General features: G+C 39.1%; 1 protein-coding gene across 1 annotated transcript in view; it reads right to left on the minus strand.

Annotated features, from left to right (window-relative positions):
- Nucleotides 1-15,914, minus strand: part of btaf1 (BTAF1 RNA polymerase II, B-TFIID transcription factor-associated) — a 59,394-nt gene that overhangs the window by 2,688 nt on the left and 40,792 nt on the right. Inside the window, exons 15-37 of the mRNA XM_062058747.1 lie at nt 15,719-15,823; nt 15,382-15,531; nt 15,007-15,149; nt 14,692-14,866; nt 14,388-14,591; nt 11,137-11,557; nt 10,801-10,982; nt 10,574-10,727; nt 10,273-10,382; nt 9,382-9,583; nt 9,146-9,294; nt 8,900-9,052; nt 8,528-8,649; nt 8,121-8,288; nt 7,931-8,008; nt 7,726-7,855; nt 7,492-7,633; nt 2,985-3,115; nt 2,741-2,860; nt 2,498-2,650; nt 1,687-1,895; nt 1,456-1,615; nt 1,156-1,326 (exon numbers count right to left, since the gene is read on the minus strand). Of these exons, the coding sequence (XP_061914731.1) occupies nt 1,156-1,326; nt 1,456-1,615; nt 1,687-1,895; nt 2,498-2,650; nt 2,741-2,860; nt 2,985-3,115; nt 7,492-7,633; nt 7,726-7,855; nt 7,931-8,008; nt 8,121-8,288; nt 8,528-8,649; nt 8,900-9,052; nt 9,146-9,294; nt 9,382-9,583; nt 10,273-10,382; nt 10,574-10,727; nt 10,801-10,982; nt 11,137-11,557; nt 14,388-14,591; nt 14,692-14,866; nt 15,007-15,149; nt 15,382-15,531; nt 15,719-15,823 (3,732 nt within the window). The remainder of the gene's footprint in view (nt 1-1,155; nt 1,327-1,455; nt 1,616-1,686; nt 1,896-2,497; nt 2,651-2,740; nt 2,861-2,984; nt 3,116-7,491; nt 7,634-7,725; nt 7,856-7,930; nt 8,009-8,120; nt 8,289-8,527; nt 8,650-8,899; nt 9,053-9,145; nt 9,295-9,381; nt 9,584-10,272; nt 10,383-10,573; nt 10,728-10,800; nt 10,983-11,136; nt 11,558-14,387; nt 14,592-14,691; nt 14,867-15,006; nt 15,150-15,381; nt 15,532-15,718; nt 15,824-15,914) is intronic.

The raw sequence follows: 15,914 nt of genomic DNA on the forward strand, positions 1-15,914 counted from the left end.
CAATCATCCAATCAGTGAGATCGCCCGATACCGAACACATTAACTGCAAATCTTTTAATGTATTTTGTGATGAGGTGGCGACTTGTCCAGGGTGTACCCCGCCTTCCGCCCAAATGCAGCTGAGAGGCTCCTATTCTTTTATTACGTAGAGCTGCTTGAGCAAAACAAAGTCAATGCTGTAGTACACAATACCTAAAGTATCCACTGAGTTTGTAAACATTAACAAAACCCCCCAAACAATAGAAAATATCCATTGAATTCTTCTTGTATCAACCATATACAAATACTAGCCTTTGTGTTGACGCCACCAGAGTGATCTGTTCCCTCTTACATGTCGCGTACTGACAGACGGTGCTGACACACTAACAGTCGTTACATTATACTCGCTCTGGACTATTATTAATCTACTTGTTAATTTCCTGCTTAGTTTCTGCTTTAGAGTGGTTCCATCTAAACTTAAACTTTACTAGGCACTTATTTTTTGGTGTTTAAGGCTAGCTTAACTGTTAGCTTAGCTATTAGCATGCCCGCACCTTATTTGCTCTCGGTGTCCAACATGTTTAGCCTTGTCCTCCAGTGATAATGTATTAGATAATGATGCTTGTTGATACTTAAGAGATGCAGTTTATTTGCCACATTGGAGGTGATTATTAGCTTAGGGGAGTGGCTCCACCCTGTATATGGACACACATAATTAGCTGCTATTTGCATGTCAGCCGAGGGCCTAAAAATAAATGCAGTGTCAGCCAGAGGGGATCAGCGTTTGTGATCTTCATTAAAAGACAATCGATAATAGGGATCACATACGTTTTCAAGAAAATCGGTCTATACTGATCGGTGGCTGATCAATCGGCACATCCCTATCCATCACTAAATGTATTCGTGCGGCAAGCCGCTACTAATAAATGAATGCATGGTAATAAGCGAAAATATTTTGAAGTGAACAAATCAAAGATCAATGCGTGCCAGAATGCATCGCGTCAACCTTAGTGGTTTCACTGTACACGGAACAATGTAAACCGAGTTATCAGAATTAGCTTCATCAGCCAAGTAAATTTAACATGCACGGAATTTAATTTGGTAGACTGTCCTTTTTGTTCAATGCAAAAAACAAACTTACGCAACCCCTTTAAAATTAAATATTGAAAGTCTCACCTTGTCCAGCGTGAAGAGGTTGAGCAGCTGGTCTGTGCCCATACTCTGCAGGCTGGCATTCTCCTGGCTGATGATGGTGTTGGCGATGTTCATCTTGAACTTCTGCAGACCCATAATCTTCTCCTCCAGGGTGCCTCGAGTGATGAGCCGGTATACGTTGACAACACGTTTCTGCACAACACAAAAGGTCATGAGGTGTTTAGATGACGACTACCAGTTCATTCACAATTCATACTGCACTGCTGGTGCCGGAAAAAGCATGAGATTACCAATGAGCTCATGCCAAAGTTGTGTAATCACCTGGCCTATCCTATGTGCACGATCCATGGCCTGCAGGTCCCGCATGGGGTTCCAGTCATGTTCCACAAAAACCACCGTGTCAGCACCAGTTAGGTTCAGGCCAAGACCACCAACATGTGTGGTCAGCAAAAGCACATCAATAGAGGGGTCGTTGTTAAACCTAGTGCACCAAAGTGTAGGTTGTTGACATGTGACGGGCAGTAGAAGAGCACAGCAACATTGAACACACACCTTGAGACAATAGGGTGGCGCAGGCCGGCTGGCACGGTGCCATCCAGCCTCAGGTAGGTGACATTGGGCATTTTAGGTTTCAGCAGGTCATGCTCAACTATATCCAGCATGCTCTTCAGTTGACAGAAAATGAGCACTCGATGCTGCGCCACCACCACCTCAGCACTCCCTTCGGAACTTCCACCACCAAGGCCACAGTCCAGGAGCAACTGAATGAAAATAAGACAAGATGGGGTCATCCCATGCATTAAAGAAAAGAAAACAAAAAAAGATCAATAATGGGTTATCAATCCTTCTATATTAGTTCTTGCTTATATTGTGCCAGACTTAAGCCTGAAATATACTTTCGCGGCAGGTAGCTTGCATCAGGGCAGCCTAGTTAATTTATAGCTCCGATTTGTTTGTAGCATAACTTGCAATTATGTTCCGAAACGCTTGAGGGCAGTGTTTTCCTCTGGGTGGGCAACCGCAACTCTTGTTGACTAGCCATTAGCGTCCTGTGCATAGTAGTAGTAGTTAACAATGACGACTAAAGTGACACACACATTTCTGTTGAGGCTGTAACAAATCATTTTGAAAGAAAAATCCCTTTTGTTGTGTAAATTCCTCGGAAAATTGAGAAGACAGTGGAGAAGGTGGGCTGTGCAGAGGACTGGCAGGAAGGAAAATCCAAAGATGATGTACTAAAAAGCAGACCAATCACAGCTTGTATTCTTTGGCGGTGTGCCGAAGGCTTCGGCATCAGAAAACCGTGTGACGCCAGAGCATACTTCATTCAGCCTTTATATTGCAGTCAAGAATGTGAAATTACCTGCTTTAGTGCAGACAGTTTGGGAGCATGCTGAATGTCTCGCAGGTTGGAGTTTTGGCCTGCTAGCTGCTCAATGACTCGTTTGTACTCTGGATGCTGTGAGGTCAACACCAAGCTTGGGTGGTTGCAAAGCTTTCTCAGGTACTGCAGAGCCTGAAATATATAAGCCAGAATTAAATCTAAAAAATGGGACTTAAATCGCTCCCTAAAGACCTTTCATGTCAACAAATGGAGAGAACGTACCTGGAAGACGTGACCCGTGGCCTTCAGTTTGGGTTTTTCCTCATCTGTAGATGCAACCGAGATGCTGTCGTCCACACTGGCCTTGGCACGAGACTTAGCAAAGTCCTCGTAGAGCTGAACCTGAATGTTTAAGAAAGCGGTTTGTCACCAATTGTGCAAGTTCTTCCACTTAAAAAGATGATGCCAGTAATTTTCATCACAGGTATGAGGTAATGAGACAAAATGAGAAAAAATTGTGGGTTACCTGCAGAGGACTCAAACTACAGTAATAGTCCTGAATTATTTTGGGAGGGAGGTCCTGCAGTACATCCTCCTTCATTCTTCTCAAGAGAAATGGCAACACCTGCCGATGAAGTGCCTCCATGGCCAGGACACCTGGATGGAAAAGAGCAGGGTTCTCATAGAGTAGGTAAAGTTGTGTTTTTGCCTCGTTCTTGTGAGAAGTACCAGTAAAAAGGAAAAACATGTTGACTATATGCTTAATTGTGTTTCATTACATCCATTAAACCATATCCAATTGTGGTTACAATCCACAAAGTATGTGAAAATACAGTCTAAACATCACAAAATGCCACAATTCATTTTGAATATTCCACTCCAAACTTCTTCAGTAATTTCCATAGATTGACATTACTGGAGTAACACTTCTGCATTTTGACCATAGTATTAGATAAGTCATACTGAAAACATACAAAAATTAAAGAGAGATGTGGTGTCTATCATTTACAATCCCTATATAAGACATGAACACATTTTTAATGCATTCTAAATCTTAATACATAAATAGTCCGTCATTGGTTGCTCTCTATTCCGCCTACAAAACCCTCTAAATAACCATCCAAAACCCGCCAACAATACTATATATACATATCAGGACCTGAATATTAGCCAAATATTAGCAAAGTTGTTATTATAAGTGCTAACGGAGACAAACTTTTTTAGCAGCAGATTGATAACCTACTGTAAGTAGACCTCTGCTGCTTTACTGTTAGCTGGCTGCGATGTCCTGCTGCTCCTGCATCATCGCGTCTCGGCTCGTCAAAGTTATTCTAGATCAGGGGTGTCAAACTCAGTTTACCTCGGGGGGCGCATGGAGGAAATTCTATTCCCACGTGGACCGGAAGGGTAAAATCATGGCATAATTACTTAAAAATACTAATACGACAACTTCAGATTGTTGTCTTTGTTTTACTTTGGCCTAAAATAAATAGAACAAGCACATTCTGAAAATGTACATATCACTCTTGACAAAATACTTCAAGTTGGTTAAAAATTCTGAGGAAAAAAATTGTAGTTTCAAAAACTCCATGAAAAACACAATGAACTTGACTTCAACTCAGTATATATATAAAGCAATTAAACTAAGTCACAGCCCATCTTGGATTGAACAAAAAACACAAAGCATAAATAAAACCTCTTCTATTTATCAACTACCTAATTTGTCATTTCCACATATTAATCCTGTGCTAACTCAACAAACCACAAGCACTGAGGTAGAAACTATTCAAGAAGGTTGAGTTACTCCCTGCCTTCTAGGCATCACTGTGTATTGATAAAAAATAAAGCTGTGCAATGTGTGAACAATTTCAACACACCAAAAACAACAACTTAAAATACTGACAGTGTTGCAGTAAAGCACACACTGTTCACTTTCTTTAAATTTGCACAGAAGACAATAATTTTCACAGAACTATATCCATGTGCAGTGTCTCATGAAGCATTTAAGTGGGGTTACTAAAGGTTTATTTTACTCCTGTTTGTTTTACATTGGGTCGAGGAGGAGGAGGAGTCACAACCCCGCTTTCCCGTTTAACTCTTTCTTGGTATACTATATATAAACCATTTGCTTGCCTAACAGAATTGCTATTGCAACATCCAGTGGACACATTTAGAACAGCAGTTTCTTTAATTTAAAAATGCAGCTCAATTTTACACTTAGCTAATTCATCTTGCGGGCCGGATGTTTGACATTCCTGTTCTAGATTATAAATCATGCCTCTCATCTGGATAAGATTTAGCCATGAATCCAGAAGTTGTTCATCTGTAACATTCAATTTAAACCCGGAGATGGAGACAAACACACACAACCGAAAACTGTCTGCAGGAAGACTTTTCCTTGTTAACCCTCAGTGTGCATCACAATTATTCTTCATCTAAACGGGAAGATATGAACATCCTATTAGTCGTCATTGAAGTAAAAGCAGACATTGTACAGTGAGCTATCGTTTTATTATGTTCGTAGTTTGTATTTCTTGTTTAGCACCTAGCAATACTGCTACACGATGCTTAGTGTTTCACTAAAGCTGAATCTGTTTAGCAGAGCTTCTGAAACCTGTAGCTCATCCTCCATATATTCAGGATCAAAAATGTAAGTTTATAGATCATCATTTTTCCCAACTATCATTGTTGGCTCTCACTAAGTCTGCATGATTAGCATTGTTGTTGGTGGGGAAGGCATCTGTGGTTCCTACCCCTACGTCACATGATCATGTGACAGGCTTCCTCATTACCTCTCAAAATGGCTCGAGAATCTCTGTAAGATTGATACCATTTTGATTACTCGCAAACTTTGTAAGTCTTTCTGTGTCATATCAGATATATATGAGAATAGTTTCAATAAAGAGGCAACTTGTTTTTCCATTCTACTGGTACTTTAAAAGGGAACTGCACTTTGTTGGAATTTTGGCTATTCACAATCATTTTGAAAGACATGACGGGTGGATCTTTTTTAATGCATTCTAAACATAATGCATTCTAAATATTAAATAAAACGTAAATAAAAGTCTGCTTACGCCCATAAAATCTGATAACCTTTTAAAAAGCGCCAACAATACTCCAATTTACATTTTGTGACTTAACTATTAACCAACTACGGTATTAGTGATATTGTTATAAGCGCCAACGCAGACTGACTATTTATAGCAGCGACATGATCACTACCGTGTGTGCCGATGTTATTGTGTGGTTTGCCATTTCCTCGCTCCCTGTAAGTTTATTGTAGATCATAAATCTCATCTCTCACCTGAAAAGTAGATGGCTGAAGATATAATCCGACAAGTTGGAACACGTTGACAACCATATAGGACCTGGAACTGGCAAGAATCACACGAAGAGCACTTGTACCCCTCTCCCCCACCCTGTTTCTTCGTGAGGATTATGAGACAGTTTTCATCTAAATGGGAATATATGAACGTCCTAGCATTCGGCTTCCTTATGACAGCAGACATTGTACAGTAAGTGATGTTGTATTATGTTTGTTGGCTGTCAAAGTCTGCAGTAAGCAGAAATCCGTGATGAAAAAAAAAGCAAAAGTTGCGATGTGTTTTTAAAAAATTGCGTATGATTAAAATGATCAAAATATGAAAATATTAAATATTATAAATATTCCTGTTACTAGATTACATATATAAGACCATGATGGAGGTGTTTAGATGTTTTTTAGGGGATCTATAGGCAGAATTCTGGGTGGACTGTTCATCACACTTTAGAATACATTTTTTAAAAAAAGCATTTGTCATCATTTCTTTCACAATGATTGTGAACGATGAGCAAAATTCCAAAAAAAAGTCTAGTTCCCATTTAAGGAGTGGGACCATCCAGGACTAGCTGCAGTGTACTTAAAAAAAACTACCAGGTAGCATCTGTGAGCAGATAATACTATATCATCTCTTTCAGACTCGTGTCTTATCAGGTCGGAAGTCCATTCTTCACTCACAGTTTAAGTGAAGGATAAGGCAAAAATACAGCCTTACATACTGTATAAATAACACAATGTTTAAGCAGCTTTTACAAAAGTACAGTGACAGGATAATGACATACATAACATGTTTAGGCCACTTTTACAAAAGGACAGCGACAGGAAAATGACAAGATCGTCTGTTGCCACTATCCAAACTAAAATCCTGCAATTAGAGTTATATTTCCCTTTGGACCGGCAGCCCAGATGTGCGGGAGTAGTAATCAGCACTATTTAAATTAAGCTGCAGTGGTAGCTGATGTTTTCTCTGCTATGCTACGTCTGTTTTGGATCACGTTATAGTTGCCACTTGGTGCTTCCTGTTGTATCCTTGTAAATTTAAGCCATTTCTGCTTTAAACCTTGCAGAGTATACATTCCTTTGGCAAGTTTCCACGAGACACCAGCCGCGCTTCTTACCCAGCCGGTCTTCTTGTTTTTGTTCAAACTTATTTATTTTGTGTTTTGTTCCTTCTACCCAGCTTTCCTTTTGTTGCAATTATAACGTTTTTTGACTTCATGGTTCCTGCACCAATGTGCTTTAGGTAAGTCAAAAATAAAAAGGTCATTCCAAAATATGCAATTATATTGTATTGGGATGTGGTGGTCCTGGCTGTTGCAGTTACAGGTGGTGTGTGGTTGTAAGGCCGGTTGGACATACTCCAAACTTCTCTAAGGTGACTTGTGAGAAAGGCATTTATACGTATTACACGCTGCCTCAACATTTGTGGCAAAGTGTTGTGTGATTAAAAACTGCCCATTTTGGGTTTGCCTTGTATATTGGCCAGCCGAAAGCACACTTGTACAATTTTCATGCAGTCTAATCAGCATCTTGATATGCCATGCCAGTGAGGTGGATGAAATACTAACAGATTTTAGAAGTTTTAGATCTTTGCATGAAAGATGGGATATTGAAAATGTTTTAATTTTGGGGAATGTATATTAAAAATAAAAAATAAAATAAAAGTCCTGTGTGAAATTGCCTTTATAAAGTGAACAAAGAAGTTGAGTCATACCAGCCTCTTGTTCCCGTGAAGAACTTTTGGCGTCACGACTGGCCAGAATAGGTTTGCCATAACGTGCTGCAAACTGCCGCTCTGTTCCCAGGAAGCCCGGCATGAGGAAGTCAAAGAGGGACCAGAGTTCCAAAACGTTATTCTGGGGACGAGATAAGGACAGGAAGCCTTGGAAAAAATCTTAGTAAATCATAACACGGGGAAGAAAAAAAACATCTGAAAAAAGGACCTCACTTGAATTGGAGTTCCTGACAAGATGACACGGAAGTTAGCGGCCAATTGCTTAATGGCTTTAGAGAGTTTAGTTTTCCCATTTTTGATGATATGACCTTCATCGAGGATACAGTAATTGAATCTTATATTTCTGCAAGAGTGGAACAAAATTGTTAAACAAAAACGATACACCTGCTCAGAAAGAAATAGAAATAATTGTACTCACTTAAAAAAGTCAATGTCGTTTCGCACAACATCATAAGACGCAACTACAAGATTGTGTTTTTTTACTTGATGCTGTAAACTGAAAAGGTAAATAAATGTCATTTAAAGGTTTAATATTCTTATTAATAAGATTACACACATCTATTTTGACTGGCAAACAAGTCACCCTTGTTTCACAAATTTGGCCTTACCGCATTCGCTCTGTAGGCGGCCCAGTGTAGTGCAGCGGGTTGAGGTACTCTTTGGCACAAAACTTGCCCACCTCATCAACCCAGTGACCAGTGAGTGTGGGTGGACACACCACTAGAGAAGAAAGTGGGACGCAGTCCGCTGCCTTTGTTTTGGCATGTTCTCGAGCCCTGAAAAGGCATCAACCAAATCATTTTGGTGTGTTTAGTTGATGATTTTACTAATACTGTACCTTCTTCATTAGAAAATACTTGTACGTTTTGTTGAGACACATTTATACTCATTGAAATGCGGTTCACTAAAGTATGCATGATGTATTAACAGATTGTCAAAATTTTTTGAATTATTTTATTTTGATAAATATCAACAACTGCAAGTGGATAAGCAACATTTGGGCTGTGTACCATACCTGAGGTAGTGATCTCCTGCTAAAATGCAGATTGACTGCAGAGTTTTTCCAAGGCCCATATCATCACACAAGATGCCATGTAGCTTGTACTTATTTAGGAAGGACAACCAGTTCACACCATCCTACAAGAAAATATCAATTATATGAGTGAAATGTAAACTCACAGGCACATTAATGTAAACCAGTGTTTGGTGGCAGGAGAGCTAAAAGAACCAGCACAAGCATAGTTCACTTTAACAGATTGGACATTAAAGTAAAAAAGTCCTATGAGAAGTAACGTCCACATACTGTAATACCATACTTCATATTTAATTTAAAGCTGCATGAGTAGTAGTTAGAGAAGCAGCAGAGTCTTAAAAGACACACACGTACCTGTTGGTACTTCCTCAGCTCTGCTTTTATGGGCACAGGGATGTTGTAATTCTCCAGCTTTCTTCCATCTAACAGTTGCTCCAAGAAGTGTCGTTCTCTGGCCTTCTGCCGGATCAAGTCAGCAGACATGGCAGGGGGGTCCGGTATTCCTGCCTGAAAAACAATTGAGCACAAAGTGCTAAATACATTTTTAACATTTATTTGATGTATGAAACACTGACTGTTAAGTTATTTGTGTGATTGTACCTCAAGTGGCAACAGCCGGATGAGTGTAGCAAAGCACTGTGTGGCCATGAAACGAATGCTGTCAGTGGGATCGCTCATACGCCCCAACACTGGCACTACCAGCAGTACAATGTAGGGTATGATATCTACATCCAGCTGTTCCATAATACCTAAAAAGTCAGTCAAGGACATCTTGTCCAAACATAACACAAAAGTGTTGACTTCTTTACTACAGTACAAGACTGTGTGGAGGATACAAGCCAAGGCCTCAATGGCTCCTTCTTGTTTGGTGCAGTCATCAATTGCAGCTAACCATGGTAGTACGCACTCAAGAAAACCATCCATGGTCTCCAGCATGGATATCTTACTAAGTACGCCCACAGTCCGAGCTGCCATGTGGCGCACTGCTGTGTACGGATGCTGTAGGCAAGTAAACAGATGAGGAAGATGCTGCAGCAGCTAAAAACAAAAGAAAAACAGACTTTTCAGTACACATTGCAGTACCCATAATAACCTTGCCAGCCAGAACGTGGTGGGCAAGGAAACAAAGCAACATGAATAAGGGCTTGTGTGATTAGTTAAGGCTGCAGTTATTTTTATTAATACTGAATTCACGATTATTCATCAAGCAAGATAAAACTGTGTTGGCCGTGGTTAAATACGATGCCATCATGTTATTTGAAAGTTGCTAAATAACAAGGCTAGATTAACGATTTTCATATATTTAAAAACAAATACCCGGTATTTGTTTTTGTTCATTATTAGTAACAACGTGCAAGCTTTTACTCATTACATGACGTCTTTAGCTCAAATTTTCCACTTTGATGCTTTTTATGGTGCCAAAAATACAAACACATGCACACACAAGCACACACCGTGATAGTTTTGTGCTCATACACAATGGCCTCCGGCGTGGACGTGCGTGCTTTACAGGCTGTTCTATGTCGCTGCAGTGCTTGATTTGCGGAGCCTTTTTAAATGTTAATATCGCCAACTATCCCCCTTGGTTAATCGTGGCAGCCAAAAACATGTTTGTGAATACATTCAGATTAATTGTGCAGCCCTATTTGGGATTGCTTTTACTGGAACTTAATTTGTGATGAGGTCATCTCAAATAAAATAAAACAACCATCAGGGTTGAATCATACCAGAGGTTTGAGCTCATAAGACATAGCTCCAGCCGTGACTTCCAGCACTTGCAAAGAGTTTACCAGCTCCTGAGCAGCAGCATCACCCCGGTCTAGCTGGACCTGCCTATCTGGAACACAATAAAAGAGAAAAGTCACTTAAAACACACCCTTTCTCCAGGTTTTAATGCACTAAAAAGTAACAATATAATTGCAAACTTACATTTGAGGCTCTAAGTTTCAAATAAAGAGAGTATAAAACTTGGTAGTGATGCTTAAAAAGGTAGTATAAAAATGACCTGGATGTTACAAATCAACATACCAATAACATAACCTTCATTCACCACAGTCCTCAATGGCCCCACTGTGTTCTCCCAAAGGTATGAAAGAGATCTGGTGAGGTCGGCACCAAAGTGCTTAGAAATGGTTGTTAGGGAGAACTCTGCCCCTCTCCTCTGAATAAGAAATGGTTTTCTCTACAAAAAGAAAAAGAAAGTACAGATCGTAAGATGAATATTAGCTCAGGGCTTTTAGCTCATTCTTCCATACCTCATCATTGTCTATGCCAACTGTGCTGCCTGGAGGTAGCTCTGTAGGAGTCTTTGAGGATTTCGGAACAGGGCCCCGTTTACTGGTGATCGCAAACGCTGCTCTTTGGTGACGGTAAAGAGTCAGGATGCCTCTGGTTTTGTTAACCATGTGATGCAAGCAATCTTTCTCCAACCCACTGCCTAATGTTAAAGAGAAGAAAACTGACACTTATCAGGTCCCAAATGACTTAGCTGGTTCACATCAGTCATTTAGGATCACTGGTAACACAAAGCAACACAAAATTGTACTGCTTGATTCAATGATTCCACATAGTAATATTATATATTTTTTTACCTTTAGTATTTTCTTGTGTAGGAGGGACAGGACAAGCAGCTGAGGGGGTAACCGAGGAGTCCACACAGACTGAGGCACAAAGGTTTTTGATAACCTTGGGGTTGGGACACGGAGAGCGTCCGGCACACTGCTGCAACAACTTGGCAATGAAAGACGCAGCATAACCCTGAATAAGAGTGTTCTCCTCCCGCTTGATGGCTTCCATCAGAGGCCGGACCAGCGGGTTAAGTTTGTCAGGAAGCACTTTCAGGTTGATCACTGCACAGGCGGAGAACATTTGGACGCGCAGGTGCAACTGCTGCCATTCATTGCTGGTCTCCAGTACTGTGGCTTGTGCTTGCTGTCTTTTATTATCCAATACCTGCCACTGTTTGGTTTTAACGTTCAAACCCGCTGTTGATTCTGTGAAGATGGTGGTTAACTGGGGAAGAAACAGGAGAATAGTTGCTTTACATATTGCAATAAGCATTGACATTTAAACCACTGTAGATGAGCTTTGTACAAAAGTTTTTTTGTTTTTTTTTTAATTGAAATTACATGTTTTACAATTGCTGGGTTGCAATCACATGACTTACAGGCACTTCCAGGTTTCAGGTGGTGGTCTAGAGCAGTGGTTCTCAACCTTTTTTCAGTGATGTACCCCCTGTGAACATTTTTTTCAATTCAAGTACCCCCTAATCAGAGCTAAGCATTTTTGGTTGAAAAAAAGAGATAAAGAAGTAAAATACAGCACTATGTCATCAGTTTCTGATTTATTAAACTGTATAACAGTGCAAAATATTGTTCATTTGTAGTGGTATTTCTTGAACTATTTGTAAAAAAAGATATAAAAATAACTAAAAACTTGTTGAAAAATAAACAAGTGATTCAATTATAAATACATTTCTACACATAGAAGTAATCATCAACTTAAAGTGCCCTCTTTGGGGATTGTAATAGAGATCCGTCTGGATTCATGAACTTAATTCTAAACATTTCTTCACAAAAAAAAAAAATCTTTAACATCAATATTTATGGAACATGTCCAAAAAAAATCTAGCTGTCAACATTGAATATTGCATTGTTGCATTTCTTTTCACAGTTCTTTTTGACAGACATTTTAGTGAGGGTCAAACCATCATGGCATGGGGGAAACTCTGGGTTTATGGTTATGAATGGAATAGCCTACTTGATTTGATGTTTTGCTGAAGTATTATTCAATAAATATATTTATAAAGGATTTTTGAATTGTTGCTATTTTTAGAATATTTTAAAAAAAATCTCACGTACCCCTTGGCATACCTTCAAGTACCCCCAGGGGTACGCGTACCCCCATTTGAGAACCACTGGTCTAGAGTCCCATTAAGCTATACTGTTTATTTACCTGCACCAGTGTAAATGTGGGTATATTTTGAAATATTTCGGGGCAAATATAAAAGCTACCATGATAAATATTTAAAATGGGATGGAGTAGATTCATACACTCTTAAGAAAAAAAAAAAAGGATAAGTTTAGTTTTTGCAGTTGATTTCCTGGTACAAATATTTGTCATCTAAAATCCATGTCTGCAGTAGTTTTAATGGCGTGAAGTTCATATTTTGTTTCATTGTTTAGCATGTCAATCTGCAATGTTTGGTTTCCAACAATATTTATCGGTATCAAGATTCTGTATGCTGTCGAGCTTATGAGAGATTTATTCATGTAGTTTATATATACTATTAGGGTTTTTTTTTTATGCAAACAAATATCACCAAAGACACTATATTGTGGCCATCCATGTCAAACAAAACACTTTGTTTTCCTGCACAACAGCAACTAAACTTTTAGTTTATGCTATGAAAATATCCAACAAAAAGACGGTGGATTGGATCAACAATCATAATATGCTAAACATGACAGTTTATGTCCACAATCAGGTATTGTTAGTTGTATTTAGGCATAGCAACTACACAATGACTTAAAAGAACACAAACAAAACTAATGCAATCAAGTAGAGAAGTTTATTGTATCACAGAAAGCTTCTCAATCAAATGTTCAAACAAACCTTCAACTAAGTTATTGTTTCAGACACAAGCAGGGTCCGACTATACTCCACAAAATACTGAAAATGATATTTTTGAGACTTTATTCTGTTTATGAACCACTTTTGTCGGTACTCTATTAAAAGGTATTTCCTATCTCTCGATTTGGACGCTTGGAACAGCACACCAAAGCGGCATTTTCCGTTCAAACTCTTCATTTACCAACACGTCTCACTTGATTTAACGCTAAGCTCGAGCTTATTGATCACCGTGTGAATTACACCGCGTCAAAGCATAGCGGACATGACGTCATATGCAACCCAACAATACAATACGTTCTTGCTGTGTATCAGGTTTTTTTGTTCGAGCAGTAATCTACCTTTAACGTTTCACCTTAGTGAATTTAGTCACAGTTGTACGGACATAGTAGAAACTTTCACAGTAATGATAAAAGTATCAATACCGTGGGTATCAATAATCACACGAGTACAACTTGATTATCATTTACTCTCTTAAAGTATTAATGACGAAATGAAAAAAGCGTACGTATCACTTCCCCATCTTGTAGGGTAACCTAATATATACAGGCTTTTGTGCTGAAACTTATTGTCAACAATTGAACTGTAAAAATTTGGTAATTTGTTATGACAAATAAAAATTAAATGTTAAATGGCCAGTATTTGTCATGTTTTACAAGGGGGAAAAAGACCAAAAAGTAATTGGCATTGTATCAAATAACAACAATTCTCTAGGTCGTCCTCAGACGCCCACCACTATTCAACATGATGCCAAGGACGAATAAAAGTTGTTTAATTTATCTTTCTATTCTGATGTAACAGCAAACGCTATGTTGAGAACCATGTGGTCCAATCCTTCAAAGTCTCATCTGCAACAGTATACTCAAGAAACGCAATTCTCTGAACATAAACACTAATATATAAAACATCGTCACATAACTTATAATCACGATAAATGTCTAGATCTATTTTAAAGGCTTGACTTGTCTTTTATGAATTATTTTAAAAGTGACACTGTCATAAAATCCTGTTTTAAACTGTGTCATTGTTTTTGCAATATTGCGGTTTGTACGCTAGTTAAATTTTGTTTCAAAATATAATCTAGTAACATTTTTCATTTAAGCCTTATGGGAGCATTGACATTGTGAGCTATGTATCAAATCGCATCGAAAAATACCCTGAGATTTGCTGCTCTAAGGAAAGTAGTTGTTTCAGAGTGTGTTGGTGGTCATACCAGCTCATTGGCTTGATCAATGGTGAAAACATTACAATTGAGGCGATCTTGAAGGTCTACGTGAGCCTCAGAAAGTAAGGCGATGAACTGCTTGCACTCGTTCTGCATGCGTGTGAAGGGGATGGCAATCTCATCGTAATACAACTGCTCTGATAGGATTGCCAACAAACGAGGCTGCACCGTGGATGACACAATCTGGCAATCCTGATTGGGAAAGATTTAAATGGGAAAACATTTGTTATTGTAAAATGTTTGATACTGGACACTTTAATAATAAACATACAAATACAAACATGTGTTTTACCTTTTGAAGAGCAGCCCACTCACAGAGCACAAGAGCTACGGCTATTCGCTGCAGTGCAGACTTTGAATTGAGGTGAAACAGCAGCAACTGGCCTAAAGACTCAGCTGGACGGATCTCCTGAGATGCAGCATTGAGCTGAGGGTCACAGATACATCTACACAGAGACCCCAGCAATCTAGATGCAAGTTATAAGGCAGGGCAGGAAAAACATCACACGTTAAAAATCTAAAAGACAAAAAAACTAAGACTATTAATTGAGATAATGTAACGAAATAACTTGTACAATATTTGCTCAGTAAAAATAGGCTAACTTACTTGGCCGCCATGAGGCGAGACCGGACTACCACATAGTCCCTTGACACTGGGTCGTCAGTCACTGTCTCTGCCCCTGCTATATACTCCTGGACAGTTTCCTTTATCTGGTTGGTCCCTTGGCGTGCCTTTGTACTACCTTTATCCTGTTCATTCAGCATAAAAAACATTGTCAGGAAATCTGCGTAGCTCACTACTCAGTGTAATTGGACAACCATTGATAACTGTAAAATCTTCATAGGAGCTAAAATCCTTTGACGGTAACAAGAAGTCAAACTATAAAAATACAAAAACCATTAAAATAGTTTTGTAAATAACGCACTTGTGGTTTTGTTTGTCACATTTCATTTTGGTTTGATAGCAAAACGAAAAGACTACCTTGGAGCGGGACTTCACTTCAAGTAGCATGTTGACGTCTATGGGAATGTGCGATGCCTGCATCATAAGACAAAGCCAGGCGCCCATCCATGGACAGCTGGCTGACACCACAAACTGCTGGGGGGCCTGAGTGAGTAGCTCCATCCACACCTGCATGCAAGTATAATAAACACAACTAGAACACAACACAGGGCCACTAAGAAAAACATCTGGGGATGAAAAAACAGCAACTTAAAAAGCAGATCGTGGATAGGAATTACAATATTGACGCTACTTCATTGATCACAATTATCTAATAAACTCTAATTGTTTTCTAAAGGGTGTGGTCCACACAAACCTTTTGGATAAGATCCAGAATTTCCTCATTGCTTTCTAGGATGCAGGACTGGAAAATGTGCCGAAGCATATCTTGTAGGATGGGGTTGATCCACATTGCACATTTCTGATGATCATAAAACCAAAAATCACATCAGAAGCAACACAAATAAAGCTCACAGTATAAATGCCTGCAAATATTGACATGAAAGAATATA

The sequence above is a fragment of the Entelurus aequoreus genome, linkage group LG09 (genome assembly GCF_033978785.1).
Source record: "Entelurus aequoreus isolate RoL-2023_Sb linkage group LG09, RoL_Eaeq_v1.1, whole genome shotgun sequence".
Lineage (NCBI taxonomy): Eukaryota > Metazoa > Chordata > Actinopteri > Syngnathiformes > Syngnathidae > Entelurus > Entelurus aequoreus.